Genomic DNA, 15,884 nt, shown 5'->3' with positions numbered 1-15,884 from the left:
GTAGAGTAAAAACTAAAAAAAAAAAAATAAAAATAAAAACCTCTTTATTTTTTTTCTATTTTTAAATCGTTTTTTTTTTTTTGGCAGAATAATTTTATTATTAAAACAAAAATTTTTTTAAAAAACCACAATCTCCATTTTTTTTCCCCTTTTCCCCCGACCATATTTTTTTTTTTTTTAAAATTTTAAAATTTTTAAAAAGGCCAGCCTTTTAAACTGGATAAAATTTTTGGGTTTTTCAAAAAACTAAAAAGAAAAAATCCTATATAAAAATCCTCTTTTTTTTTATCTATTTTTTTTTCTTTTTTTGGGGCAAAAAATTTTTTTTAATTTTATAATTGTGAAAACCAAAAATATTAATCATCCTGCTTTGTATACTCTTTTAAAAGATTTTTTAAAAAATTCAAATTCTAATTTTGATTCCCAAAACCATCCCCGTGAAAGTTTTTTTTTCCTATGGTGGACGAACGAGGGACGCAAAAAAATGACTTTAAAAAATTTCCCCTTAAAAAAAACTTGTTTCCGCCAATCTTTTTTGTAAAAAAAAACCCTTTTTAAAAAAAATCGTTCCCAGAAAATTCTAAAAGTTAACTTTTAAAAAAATTTTAAAGAGAAAAAAAGGACGCGGGAGGGGGGTTTTTTTTTTTTAAAACCTTAATTTTGGGGTTTGAAAACGTTTTCAAAATAGCTCGTCAAAATTTTTCGGCGCCTTTAATCACTTTTTTTCCAAAATCCAAATCTGATGGATAAAGTGTCTAAATAAACCCCTTTGGCTTGTCTTTTTCGTATCGTAGAACTAAACGGGGGGGGAAAAACCCCCTTAATCATTTACTAAAAAATTTAAAATTTTCCCCCCGCCCCCCCCTTTTTTTTTTTTTTGTCCCCCTTTAACATTTTAAAATTTATTACTCGAAATTATTTTTAAGTGAAATTTTTTTAAAATCTCAATATTTCATTTTTTTTTAAAAAATTATTTCCCCCCAATTTTGATCTTAAAAATTGATGGTAAAAAAAAAAATTTTACTCCCAATTTTTTTTTTCTTTTTTTTTCTGCTAAAATGCAAAAAACCCCCCCGCCTTTTGGACCTATTTTTTTTGAAAAACTTCACTTTTAAAAAATTTTTCAATCAAAACGAACAGAAGCCGCGACAAAGAAAAAAATTAAAAACACTCTTTTCGATCAACATTTCTCTATCGTCGGTTTCAATCCCCCCCAAGCCCCCCAAGACTTACAAATTTACCGTGAAATTTGGGCCCCAATTTTTAAATTTTTTAAAAAAAGAGGGTCGCTCCCCTTTGGGGGAAAAGGGGGAAAAAACTAAAAAAAAATCGCAATAATTAATAATATTTTTCCCCTTTTTTAAATTTTTTATTTTACGATTTCCCCAAAAATTTTATATTTAAAAATTTTACCCAAGAGGATTTCTTCGTTAAAAGAAAGAGAAATTTTTTTTTAAAAAACCCAAAAATTTTTTAAAAAAATAATTCTTTTAAATAAAAAGGAAGAAAAGGGGGTTTTTTTTTTTAAAAAAATCTCTTTTTTTAAAAATTAAAATTTTAAAAAATTTTTTAAAAAAAAGCTCCCTTTTTAAAATTATAAATGGTTTATTAGGGAAAATTTTTTATGTGTTTTTTAAACTTTTGAAAAAAATTTTAAATTTTTTTCGGCATTTTTCAAGTTATAACAATTTTTTTAATAGATTTTAAAAAACCCCCGCCCCAAAAACATATATACATTTTTTTTTTTTTATAAACTTTTCCTTTTTATCCAACATTTTTTTCCCGTTTTTTTCGTTTATTTTAGCCCTTTTTTTCCCTTTTTTTTTCTGATCAAACAAAAATTTCCCCCAACCAAATCGGCACAAGATCCCGGGGGGGGAACTTTTCACAAAGGGGTTTTTTATAAAAAACCGTAAAACCCCCCCAAAAAAAATTTCACGACCTGCCCCCCCTTTTAAACAGGTTTTAAAAAAATTTGCTGCACCTTTTTTTCATAAAAAATTCTTTTAAATCAAAAAACTTTTTTTTTTTTTCCCCCAAAACAATAAAGTATAAAAAATAAAAAGTTTAGTTTTAAAAAGTAACAAAAATAGCAAGATTTGATTTAAAAAAAAGGGTTTAAAATTTTTAAAAAAAAAAAAAAAAAATAAAAAAAAATTTTTTTTAAAAAAAAAGCCCCAAAAATTTAATTTGAAAAAAAAGGGGCGAATACTTCTTTTTCGATAAAAGGGGAAAACCCCCAATGAGGGGCCCAAAAAAAATTTTTTTGAACAAAAAGACATAAGAAAATTTTAAAAAAAAAAGATATGCCAAAGAATTTAAAGGAGCAAGTTTTTCCCCTTTCCCCCTTTATTTTGGGTTTTTTTTTCAAAATTTTTTTAAATTTTTTTTTTCCTTTTTCTATCCCCCTTTTTTGTGGTGTATTAAAAAATTCTCCCTACTATTATTTTTTCCCCCCCTTTCCCCCCCCCTTCCCCTTTTCCCCCCCTTTTAAAGCCCCCTACTTCCGCATTTTAGGGCCATTTTCGTGAAAAACTGGTACCAAAATGGGTTTTTTAAAAAATTTTTTTTTGGGGGCTGCTGTGGGTTTTTTTTTTTTTAAAATTTTTGAATTTTTTTTTTTTTCTTAGAGGAGGCCCCCCCCTTTGTTTGTTGCCTTTTGGTTTTTCCCCTTTTTTGTCCCCTTTTTTCCCCCCCCCTTTTCCAGTTGGGGGGGGGGCCCGTGGGGGCAATTAAAAAAAAAAATTAAGTTGAATAATAAAATTATTCTGCCAGGGGAAAAATATGAAATAGTAAATTTTTTTTTTTTTTTGGGGAAAAATTTTTTTTTTTTTTTTTTTTAAATTTTTTCTACGCCAATTTTGTTCAGAAATTTGGGGGAAAAAAAAAATTTTTTTTTTAATTTAATGATTTTTTTTTATACCTTTAACCACCCCCCCCCCCCCGCCAAAACCCACGCACTTTCCCCCTGAAATGGTCAATTCCCCAGAAATTATTTAAAATTTTTTTGTATTAAATTTTTTTTTTTTTTAAAAAAAGTCTGCTTTTTCCCCCTTTAATTTTTTTTCCCCTCCCTCCTGCCTCTCCCCCCCCGCACGCGTATTTTTGGATTGGGGGTTTCACGAAATTTTGGGGCCAAAATTTTTTTAAAGGACCCATTTTCTTAAATTGGTATCAAAAAAGGGGTTTTTAATTTTTTTTTGGGGGTGGGGGGAAATTTTGGTTTTTTTTTTTTTCTACACCCCCCCTTAAACCCCCCCCCACGCATTTTTTCCACTTAAATTTAAAAAAAAACATTTTTTATATTTTTAAAAAAAAATCTCTTTTTTGGGGGGGGTTGGGGGTTTATTGTTAAATGACATTATTAGATAAGACATTTATTAATTTTGTTTTCCTTTTCAATCGTAAAATTTTTTTTAAAAAAATTTTTTTTTTGTGGTTTTTTTTAAAAAAAAAACCCCCCCTTTTTTGATGATAGAGTTCTTTTTTTTAAAATGTTTTTTTTATAAATGACATCTTTTAAAAAATATATTTTGTCTTTTTTTTTTTTCCCCCTTGTTAAAAAAATTAAATCAATTTAAAAAAAACAATTTAAAAAAAAATAATAACCAAAAGAAAAAAAAAAAGAAATTTAAGAATTTCAAAATTTGGGAAATATAAAAAAATTTTTTTTTTTTTAAAAAAAATAAAAATTTTTTTTTTTAAATTTTTAATCTTTTTTTTTTTTAAAATTTATTATCCTTTTTTAACCTTATTTTTTTTAAAAATTTCGGTCCCCTTGTGGTCCCTTTTCCCTTTGGGGGGGGAAAAAAAAATTAAACGAAGAAAATAATATTTAGGGGGAAAAAAATATGATTCTAAAAAAAGGGAAAAAGGGAAAAAAAAAATAAAAATGTTATAAAAAAAAAGGGGGAAAGGATTTGAAAAATTAAAAAAAATTTAATTGATAAAAACAAAATTTAATATATCTACAGAAATTTAAGAAAGGTTTTGAGGACCCCGGGGGGAAGCGCGATCCAAAAAACTAGTTTTTAAAATTATAAAACATTAGTTACGTAATTTTTTTTTAAGATTAAAAGCAAAGGGGTAATATCCCCAAAAAGTGTAATTACAAATCTTTTTTTTTTCCCCCCCTTTTTTTTCTTTTCCTTTATTTTTATTTAAAAAAATTTTTTAAATTTTTCATCAAACAAAAAATTTAAAAATTTGGACCTAGTGGGAAAAAACTTTTTTGACGTTTCGACAACCAATTTTGGGGGTTTTTGGGCCTTATCCCAAATTTTTAAAAATTTCCCCCCAAAATTTAAAATGGATTTTAAAAAAACTAAAACCGATCTTATTTAAAATTAATAGTTTTTAAAAAAAGGGAAAAATTTTTCCCAAACGCTAGATGTTTCGGGCGTCCCCAAAAACCCCCCAGAGTAAAATTTTTTAAAAAATTTGGGGGGTTTACGGGTCGAAAATCAATTTTTGCCAAGGGGTTTTTTTTAATTTTTTTTATATTATACCTCAAGTAATTTTATATTTACACTTGTTTTTTTTTTGTGCCCCTGTTGTCCCGTTTGGCGTCTGAGAATATTTAACAACAGGGGGCGGTTTTACTTATATATCCTTTTCCCATTATTTCCCCAAAAAAAAGATAGTTTTTAAAAAGGGGCCCCCCAAACAAAATCTAATCTAAAAAAATTTGTAAAATAAACCCCAAAATTTTTTTTTTTTAATTTTTTTTTTTAAAATTAATTCCCCCAAAAACCAAAAATTTTTTTAAAAATTTTAATTTTTTTTTTAAAAAGCATATAATTCTTTTTTAAAAATAAAAATTTTTTTTAATAATCTTTTAAAAATTTTTTTTTAAATTTTTTTTTTTCTTTTTTCCCCCCTTTTTAAATTTAAAATTTTTTTATTTTTTTTTAGTTTTTTAATATTTTTTTTTTTTTTCCTTTTTTTGTCAATTTTTTGTTTTTTTTCCCCCCCCTTTAAAAAAAATTTTTAAAATTTAAAAATTTTTTTTTTTAAAAAAATTTTTTAAAAAAGGGGGTTTTTTAAAATTTTTTTTTTAAAAAAGAAACAATGGCAAAATTTTTTCAAATCTTTATTATTGTCATTGAAAATTTAAAATTAAAATTTTTAAAAAGGGCTTTCCTCTCATAAACGAAAAGTAATATTTTTTTTAAAAACTTCTTTACCTCACCTTTTTGCGATACGCTTTGGGGGCATCTAAGCGATTTTATTCCTCGGGAAAAAAAAATAAATTTTTTTGGCCCCCAATTAAAATCCCTTTATTTTTGTAAAAAAAAAATATCTAATGACTTAAAAAAATCTCTTCCCATGTAAACCATTTCTTAAAAAATTAAAAAAAAAAAAATTTTTCCGGGAAAATTCTTTAAAAATCAATTTTTAAAAATCCCCAAAGAAAATGCCCCTTCTTTTTGGGCCTTCCCGGGGAGAACTGAATCGAAAAAATCTATAACCATTGTTATTTTTTTAAAAATCCATTGATGATTCGGGAAAATATCCCCACACGCACAGGGGCCCTTATCCTTTTTTTTTTTGGGAGTGTTAATTTGCCTACAAATTTCGTATACAAATTTTTAAAAAAATTTATTTCAAAAAAATGTTTAAAGTCAGCTATACTTTTTTGAAAACGGGAAATATAAAAAGTTTCGTAAAAAAAAAGTTTAAAAGAAAATTTAATTTTATAAAAAATTGCGTTTTAAAAAAAATTTCTTTTTCAATAAAGGTTTTTTAACAAAAGGGTCTGTAAAATTTAAAAAAAATTTAACGTATAAAAAAACGGGGGAACAAGAGCCCCCAAAACCGGATTACAATCTTTAAACCTAACGGAAAAACCCAAATTTAAAAATTTTCCCTTAGATTTAAAAAACCGGTGCACCGGCACCAAATTTTTTCTTTTGGGCAAAGGCCAAGTTTTTAAAAAAATTTAAAAGGGGGATTTAAATTTAAAACTCAATATGAGATTAAATTTAAAAAAAATAAACGATGCCAAGTCCAGGGGCCATGTGAAAAAGAAAAAAAAAAATTTTAGTTAAAAAAAACGGGGCGCGCTAATTTTCAAAATTACAATGCACCTAAAGAAAATTTAAATTTAATTTTAAACACAAAATATTTAACTTAATGATTTTAAAAGAAAAAATTTTAAATTTTTTAATTTTGGGAGTATTTTTTCAGCGCCCCATTTTTTTTTTAACTAAAATTTTTTATTTTTTTTTCACAGGCGCAGGACTTGGATTTGTTATTTTTTTTTTTAAAAAGAAATTTTTTTTATGGTACGTTTTAACATTTGAAAATTTAAATTTTTACGATTCATATAGACTCTATAATGTCGAACTTTAATTTCCAGGTACAATTTTCACTTTCATTTGGGCGCAATTTTTTTTTTTTTTCTTATTTTTTTTTTTTTAGATTGTAATGGGTTTATATCGATAATTTTTCATACAATTTATTGTACAAGGTGAAATGTGGATTTTACATAATTTTGAAAGGAATTTTTAATACAATTCTACAGGGTTTTGCAAGGTTTAATTTTTCAAGGTTCCATGAGTTTGAAAATGGTTAATTTTTAAGGTTTCTAATAGGTTGAAATGGGACGATTCTACAGGGGTTTTGCAATGGTTAATTTTGCCTAGGATTACAGGGTTTTGAAAAGTTTAAATTTTTTCTAGGATTTACGGGGGTTGCAAGGGAAAATTTTGGGTTAATGGCGTGCCCTTTAAACTGGTCCCCTTTTCCCTTTTTTTTAAAGGGGATTTTTTGAGTTTAATCATTCTTTTTTGAAATTTTTTATGCCCGGGAAATAGAACAATTTTAAACATGTTTATCAAAACTTTTTTGCTTAAAATGATGTGACAATAATCCTAGAATCCTGATCATCCCCTAAAGCCCCCTATTTAAAAATTTACCCAATGGTGTGTGTGGTGTGTGTCTAATGTCGAGCTTTTTTTAACATTTTTATTAATTTAGAAAAATTTGAGGATTTCGAAAAAAAAAAATTTGACAAGATTTTTTCCTAAAACGGCGTTTTTTAAAGGGTTTATTTAAAGGTCATTTATTTTCAAAATAAAATTTCCCTTTAATTTTTCCTATAAATCGATTCTCGAAATTTTTCTATAAAAAGGAAAAGGTAAAATTTTTACATAATTTTACATAAACTTCGAAAATTAAAAAATTTTTATTTTATAAAATATTTCAGTTTATAAAAATTATTTTAAAAACTATTTTTAAAATTTATTCACTTTTAGCATTTTCCCCTTTACAACTTTTATGTAAAATTTTGAACAAATTGGTTTAATAATAAAAATTAAAAAACATCTTTATTTTAATTATTTTTTTACATTTTTTTAGATTTACTAGAGCTAAAATGTCAACATTTTTTGCAAAAACTGTTTTTTCTACAGTTTTTAAATATGCTTTTAAAGATGATGGAATATTTTTTTTTTTTAATATTTTATTTTTATTTTCAATCTCAATAACTTTTATAACTTTAGCCACACGATACAAATAAATGGTCTTTATTTTTTTTATTATTTAATTTTTATTTTAAATTTTAAATTTTAAACTTTTTAACCCCTTTGCCCAGGATACAAATACAGTATGTCTTTATTATTTCAATCTGTTTTTCCATGAAACCATGTCTTCATATTTTGAATTACCCCTCATCTTCTCAATCTTTCCCCCCCTGGGGTTTTTTTTTTGGGGGTTTAAAAAAGAAAAAAAAGGGGGAAAGAAAAAGGGGGAAAGAAAAGAAAAAGAGAGGAAGCAAAGGGGCAATAACGAGGGTTTTGGGCACTAAGTACCCAAAGTGAAATGGGAAAAAAAAGAATTTTTGTTTTTGGGGGTTGTAAAAAAAGAAAAAAAAGGGGGGAAAAAAAAGGGGAAAAAAAGGGGATTAAAAAGGGGGAAAAAGAAAAGGGGAATTGAAAAAAGAACCCCTTTTAAATTTAAAATTAAAAAAAAAAAAAAAAAAAAAAAAAAAAAATTTTGGGGGGGGGGGGTTTTTTTTTTTTTTTAAAAAAAAAAATTTTGGGTTGGGGTGGGTTTGTGTTTTTTTTGGGGGGAAATTTTTTTTTGGGGGTTTTGGGGGGGGGAAATTTTAATTTTTTTTTTTTGGGGGGTTTTGGTTGTTTTGGGGGGGGGGGGGGGGGAAAGGGGGGGTTTTTTGGTTTGAAAAGGGTGGTGGGAGGGGGGGGGTGGGGGGTGGGGGGGGGGGGGGGGGGGGGGGGAGGGGGGGAGGGGGGGGGGGGAGGGGGGGGGTTGGGGCGTTTGGTTTGGGGGGTGGGGGGTGGGGTGGGTGGGGGGGGGGGGGGGGGGGGGGGGGGGGGGGGGGGGGGGGGGGGGGGGGGGGGGGGGGGGGGGGGGGGGGGGGGGGGGGGGGGGGGGGGGGGGGTTGGGGGGGAAAAGGGGGGGGGGGAAGGGGGGAGGGGTTTTTTTTTTTTTGGGGTGGTTTTTGGGGGGGGGGGGGGGGGTGGGGGGGGGGGGTGGTTGGGGGGGGGGTTTTGGTGGGGGGGTTTTTTTGGGGGGGGGGGGTGGGGGCCCCTTTATTTAGTTAAAATAAAGACACTTTTATTATATAATTCGAACTCAATTTATCGATTAAGTCTAGTATAAACTCGATTGCTTCAGCCATTATTGAGGATTCGAAATATTATAAAGACTCAAATGTCCGACTCGCGTTAAGATACACGGTGTCTCCGCTACGCCCTTAACTGGTCGCGAGACACTACCGTGTCTCTTGAAACGTGCGAGATGGACATTTCCAAAACATGCATCTATTCATGTGTTGTGTACGTGTGATATATGTGTGCGCATGTGTTGTATACGTGTGAATACGTGTAGCACGATACTACTATGTTTGCGTGGTCGATAATGATAATAATGATGACGGAGACGTTTCTTAAAAGAAATTTTTCATATTTCGACTTTGCAATTATATATCTCTGCTTACAAATCACGTAGAGCAGAAATAAAGACACTTTTATTATATAATTTAAACTCAATTTATCGATTAAGTCTAGTATAAACTCGATTGCTTCAGCCGTTATTGAGAATTCGAAATATTATAAAGACTCAAATGTCCGACTCGCGTTAAGATACACGGTGTCTCGGCTTACGCCCTTAACTGGTCGCGAGACACTACCGTGTCTCTTGATTTATATTATTAATTTACAGATATTGTTCTCTGGGCTGCTATAGCAGCGTCCTGCGGATAGATTCTTGCCAGCTCTTCATTTGGTATGTAATGCGTGTGTTCGAATTTGCAAAAATAACGACCTATTTCGCTATTATCGATCCATTTCGGCGTTGTTAAAGTTATAGAATCTAAAATAAAAAATATACTATTAAAAAACAAATATATGATAAGTAAAATAAACTAAATAATAAATTAAATATATCACAATTGAAATAAACAAAATAACTAAATTATAAAAAAGAAACAAAATAAAATAAACTATTATTTTACATTGCGTACAAAAAAAAGAATGATTATCGTAGAATAAAGAATTATAATTTTAAATATAAAAATGCACTAATGATTATCATACCTTCATTGACATAACAGATTTTATTATTATCGGTAAGAATAATGTAATTGGTTTGTTCGGAATCTCTAAACTGTTGATTGTAACAGTGATTCAGTGGCAAGATATCTAATTCTGTATATATTTCATCATAACACGTTTCTTCGTTGAATTTAACATATGTGTTTGTATGTTGTTCCCATCCAATAATAACTCCAGTACAATTATCTTCACACATATTATGATGTGTTACGATCATTCCTATTGCAAATTTTACATCGTCTGATCTTGTAATAAACACTCTTTTTTCAGTGGAAATTTGGGGCTGAAAAATGTTTGATTAAACTTCAATTTATCTTTCTTGTCTTTTAAGTTTTAAATAGACTCTTATAGCAAATTATATTAAAATTAATTAAATTATAGATAATTATAATTCATATATAGCTGTATAGTTGTACATCAAAAAGCAAACTCATAGAGGTATTTTTATCATTATTATATCTGATAATATGCTGCATGTATAGCTCACATACAATTATATATTTCAAATAGGGAGCAGATTTACGCTTATTAATCTGGAAACTGTTGTTAAAGTTGTATATCAAATCCACAGCTCCCATCATTATTTCTTTTCGTATCTAAAAATTAGAATAAATATATGAGCAAATAGAGAAGATTAAAAACAGTTTTGATTGTAATAAAAAAGACATATTATACAATTTTTTCTGCCTATAAAATGAGTTTTATTAATTCATATGTTTAATTATGCCAAAATTATAATTATATTTATTAATGTTAAAATCAATAGAAATCATATATAAGTAATTACCAACCGTGAAAGAAAATATCGTCTCATAATTATGATATGTAATTTCTGATGGATGAATCAACAACTCATAGCTTCCGAATCGTTTGTAGACAAGACAATACGGGAATTTTTTAGAAATTATGTCTAAATATCTTTTATTTTCTGATCTATCCGTAAGACTTTGAATAAAAAAATAATTATTTACATGTACGTGTCTGTGTAATATGAAAGTAAAATTACTTTTTAAGATTTGAATAATTCCAAATTTAATTTTGTACTTACTATTTTGGTTTCCAAAGTATGCAATACATAGGAAAAGTAGGTAAATTAGTAGGTAAATTAGGTTGTAAATTATATGTATTATTTTTATAACAATAAAAAAAGTATTGATATTCTCGAGAAAATTCCTCATAGGTGTCCATTGTTTCTACTATTACATCGCAACGTAGACCAAGTCTTCTGGCCACGCCGTCATATATTATTAATAAAATTATTTTTTGGCCATATTTAGTTTTCAATGCCTGTAGCAAAAATTACAATAAATTAATGAAAGCTATAGTACATATTTTCTAGATATGACAAGCATATGACAATGCTCACAGTACAATTTTATTTGTTAGGTACATAATTATAATATAACTAGCTTTTCGGACCGCGCTTCGCGCGGTCCTCATATAACCTATATTAAATCTGTTTTAACACAAAAAATTAATTCTTTTTTCTGTAATACCGCGAACTACTTCCACATTTGTTATTCGACTTTTACGAAATTTATACTAAAATAAATACTATTTTGTGGATGACTATTATGTTATCTGATATCAATTTCGTACAAATCAGTCCATAAATGCACGCGCGCGTGGGTGGATGCGTGGGTGTAAAACTTAAAAAAATCTAATAGCAGATTTCTCATAAAAATTTTCAAAAATTTAGTACCGATTTCATTCAAATCGGTTCATAAATGCGCGCGCGCGTGAATGGACAAAACTAAAAAAATCAAATATTAGCCATCCCCGAAAAATTAAAAGAAATTTTAGTACCGATTTCGAGAGAATCAATCAATTAAAACATGAATGCATGGGTGGGTGCGTAGGTGGGGCTGTAAAATTTAAAAAATTACCGAGTAGTCATCCTCGAAAAATTTGCAAAATTTTAATAAATTTTGGTACCGATTTCAAGAGAATCGATCAATTAAGACGTGAATGCGTGAGTAGGTGCATGAGTGTGGGGAGGTAAAATAAAAAAAAACACCTAGTAGTCATCCCCAAAAAATTTACGAAATTTTAGTACCAATTTCGTGAAAATCTGCCAATAAATGTGTAAGTGCGTGGGTGATAGAAACTTGAAAAAACCACACAGCAGTCACTCCCGAAAAATTTGCAACATTTTGGTACCAATTTGAAAAAAAAATATTTTTCGCAAAAACATACTCTCCTCTGAGGAAAAAAAAAAATTAAAAAATTAAAAAAACCTCACAGCAACCATCCCCAAAAAATTTGCGACATTTTGGTACCAGTTTCACGAAAATTGTTCCACAAATGCGGAAGTAGTTCGCGTACAGACAGACAGACAGACGGTGCTTATATATAAAGATATTATAATGTATAACTTACATTATCTATGCACATGTATTCTAAATTTGTGTCTTCTGGGTTGCAAAATCGAAAATTTAATTTGTCAAATATATATTCATTCAATGTATCAATAATCTGTGTTCCTTCTGTTTCGTTCCAGTGATTTTCGTTAATATAATTGTTTTTCCAATAAGACAAAGTTTCAGCAGACGTCCCGAATATCGAATGCTCGGGATGTTTTTCTTTGAGGTAATTCTGTACCTCTAATGCGATATTATTTAGCGATGCTTGTATGTCCGGATAAGATACATTCTTTCTGAGTTGAATAGATTGGGCCGCAAAAGTAGCACCCCATTCCAAAACCTGCTCCCTCTCAGGTAGTTGTAGAAACTCATCCCATTCTTTCCTTAGAGAATGTATCTTTATTTTGTCTAATATTTTTTCATAACAATATCTTTCGGTTAAATCGCAACCAGTTCTCCTGAAAAATGTATGTATTAACAATAAGAACATTAATCTATATAGAAGTTAATAACATTCTAACTTATATTGAGGATTTTACCGTGGAGATTGTGTAAGCGAGTTTTCAATCTCATCAATGAAAACCAAATATTTCATGAAATTGTCAGGTTCATTAACTATGGTAAATATAAAAACACAATTTATCTTACGATCATAAATTATATCTTTAAAAGATATTTTATTATCGATTGAGTTAAAGTAATCACGATTTGTATATCTGATAGCAGACATGTAATTTCGTAATAGTGTCACAATATTTATGCTCATTTCTATAAAATTTGAATTTTTCTTAAAATTCTTTCCTTTCTGTTCATATTCTTCAGATTTTTTCTGTTTATTTATCTTAAACAAATTGTCATTATATTTCTTTGCAGAGGACCATCTAAAATTGGAACAAAAAATAATTTAAGTAAAAATTATACTAAACAATGTTATTGCATCAGTAATGGCATTTCAGAACAATATATTTTTAAAATGCATGTCTTTTTATTTAACAATTTTTTTATATTTTTGAACAGTATAGTTCAACAAATTTATTAATCAATTTGTTAATAAAATTATAAATAAAATAGATAAATTAATAGAATTAAAATAATAAAATATAATGCATAATTACATAAAAAAATATTTGTAACATATCTAATTTTATATATATATATATATATATATATATATATATATATATATATATATATAATTTACGTATTATTGTTTTTTTATGCATATTATAATATTATATATTATATTACATTTATACGTTTTATTATTTTATATATATGTTACATTTATACGTTATATTATGTATATTATGTATTATATTATAAATTATAGATTTTCTCTTAGATCATATAACATGGATATGAAAATGGGTTAACGAGAGTTAGGGTGTAGAACTGAGGATATTAGCAATTATTTTCAAAAAAATCTTTCAGTAGAAAATATTTAATTTTACTATTTAATTGTATTCGTAAATTTACTATCATTAAAAACTATATAATATGAACAATGGAAGAAAATTCTTTGAATATTTAATTGCTCACATGCATTCGAATTTCTGTGTTTTGTCTCTCAGTAATCCCTTATTCGTTTTTATTTTATTTAATAGAGGTCTTTTATATGATTGTTATATTATATTATATTTGCATTATTTTTTTATGTAGTTAATGTTTTAAAATATGTTTCTTGCAACAGCGATATATTGTACGATAGTCCAAAGAAAAAAAAATTACGAAACATTTATAAACAAAGTAAAATACTTACCTCTGACAAAATTTTTTTTCCATAAACGTGTCATCTTTGGCTGCGTAACGAAATTGTTCGCACGTACATCTAAAGTTAATAATATCTTCAATAGTAATATCTTTATAGCTGAGAATTATACTTATCATTTCCCCAGGTAAGTACTGTATCGTAGTCATTACAAATAGAATTTAGTTAAACACGAGAAAATAATAAATGCAAATAATTGCAAAAGTTATTTGCGTAATTAATTTTTGTTTATAAAATCACACGAGAATCTACTGCGATATTTGTTCGTGAAGGGAATAAATACGTGTTATACACTGCAGACGTCTTTCATACTCTGACTGTACCTTATTTCTGAAATCTCTACCTGCGAAACTAAAGGCCATGTATTTCTCCCCACTACGCTAATCACGTGACTGGTCCCAAAAGGCGTACAAAAGAAAATTTAGACCCTAAGAAACCTATTTCTATTTTATATATATATATATATATATATATATATATATATAGCTTTGAAATGAGAGAAGATATATAGGATTTCAATAGTGATAAATGGTCTTTACAGATCTTAAGGCAGAAAGATATTTTTTTGTAAATCAGGCAACGCTAGTCCAATGGAATATTTGTTGCTTTACTTGCTATGTTGAAAGAATAGCATTAGAAGATTGCTGTTATAATTATATTATATTATATTTATCGTTCAACGAATATCGTTCAATATTCCATAAGAATAGTAAAATTTTTAAATAAATAATACAGAAATTTTTACATATATACATATAAAGTTTACTACAATTTATAATGTTACAGAAACTGCGTATGTCTAAAAGCGCTTTTTTCAATAAAAGTGTTTATTTGTGTGAAAAGCGAAAAATTATTTTCATCAATAACCAGAAGGAAAATTATCGAATGCAATAATCTTCTGTTACAAAATATTAACAGAAGTTTGCATAAATCGATTTTGTTTACTATTTTGCTTATCATTTCCATCATTTATATTTTTCAATTGTGCATGTACTCAATGCTTCATTCGGTTTGATTAGAATTTGGATATTTATTTGTTTAAATCGAAGCTGTATTATATTCAATATATAATGATCATTAATTTTTGAAAAAGAATTTTGATTGTGTATTGTGCATATAATAATAAACACGTACAAACAATAAGCTTCATTCTGTTTTTTCATTGTTATTATAACGATAAATTATTGCATCTTTTTATAAATTTACTTTTTCAACCTTGAACTACATAATTCTGGTTTCTCGTTTATCGATGTGTCTATGTATATAATCTAATCTCTTGTGTACTTAAATAATGTGCATTGTTGGTAGCTGATTTCAGCATTTATATCTAATCGAAATCTGCCTATATTGTTCTAATAATAGATACGATAAAATTTTCAAATACATAATTTTGATTCTTCTTTCGTTATTAGTTCTATTCATATGTTTACTTTATGTTAATGATAATGAACTATACTACACTTAATTCAAACGAATCGATTCCAGCGTTTTATGTTGGACAAATAAAATAGTTTGTATTTATTGTAGAAATAGAATCACACACATACTTTTGTACTGATATAACAAAAAGGTTTATTAGATAACATATTATTGCTTTTGTCGAAAGGAATACAAAGTTCATGATATATGTATATGTATAATAGATTAAATAGATCAATTTATAAGTGAAAAAACGGAGAAATCAATTAAAATCCATAAAAGATATATACCTTTAATTTTTTTATTTTCAAAAACACATTTTAAGATGACATGTTGATTACATTAGTGTAACCCAGAAGTTCCGTGATAGTACTGGCAAGTTTGAAGGAAACGTTCTTCATCAAAAGCCGACTTTTGATCCCGGCGTTTTGTAGCGCCAAATGATATATAGATCAGCATAAAACTGCCGGAACAGAACATCTTTTGGTCAATTATTTCTCACAATTTTTTTTTTTAATGAATTGCCTTATTTACTCTGATCGATCTGAGATATATCAGAGAAATTGTGTATTGGTTCAAATATTAATCTTTCGTAAATTTAGATGTATAGTAAGCTATATAATTCAATTTGTATAATATTTATTAGATTATATCTTTTTATGTGAGGTTTTAATATTATCTTGTATCGTGTACATAATTATATTTTTTTAATTACACAGTAATAGCATGATTCATCTTCAAAATAATTAAAGATCA

General features: G+C 27.9%; 1 protein-coding gene across 1 annotated transcript; it reads right to left on the bottom strand.

Moving 5' to 3' along the window:
- Positions 1–8,638: 8,638 nt before the first annotated feature.
- LOC114938742 (F-box only protein 21-like) lies at positions 8,639–14,039 on the bottom strand. Its single transcript, XM_085483884.1, has 8 exons — positions 13,701–14,039; positions 12,481–12,822; positions 11,958–12,399; positions 10,627–10,865; positions 10,370–10,523; positions 10,070–10,174; positions 9,561–9,861; positions 8,639–9,336 (listed from the first exon to the last, which is right to left on the bottom strand). Exons 1-8 carry the CDS (start codon positions 13,856–13,858, stop codon positions 9,176–9,178), a joined length of 1,902 nt encoding a protein of 633 aa, XP_085340010.1. The 5' UTR covers positions 13,859–14,039; the 3' UTR covers positions 8,639–9,175.
- Between the last annotated feature and the right edge of the window lie 1,845 nt (positions 14,040–15,884).

The sequence above is a fragment of the Nylanderia fulva genome, unplaced genomic scaffold (genome assembly GCF_048542155.1).
Source record: "Nylanderia fulva isolate GAGA-0341 unplaced genomic scaffold, ASM4854215v1 Scaffold275, whole genome shotgun sequence".
NCBI lineage: Eukaryota > Metazoa > Arthropoda > Insecta > Hymenoptera > Formicidae > Nylanderia > Nylanderia fulva.
This window is presented reverse-complemented; position numbering and strand designations above follow the sequence as displayed.

What these genes read in the sequence shown, in the direction of transcription:
- LOC114938742 (XM_085483884.1), bottom strand. Translation starts at nt 13,858, where the DNA reads ATGACTACGATACAGTACTTACCTGGGGAAATGATAAGTATAATTCTC. An exon ending in GAAAAAAAATTTTGTCAGAG is followed by an intron (nt 12,823 to 13,700) that starts GTAAGTATTTTA and finishes TTCCAATTTTAG; the next exon opens with ATGGTCCTCTGCAAAGAAAT. An exon ending in AATCTGTTATGTCAATGAAG is followed by an intron (nt 9,337 to 9,560) that starts GTATGATAATCA and finishes TTTTTATTTTAG; the next exon opens with ATTCTATAACTTTAACAACG.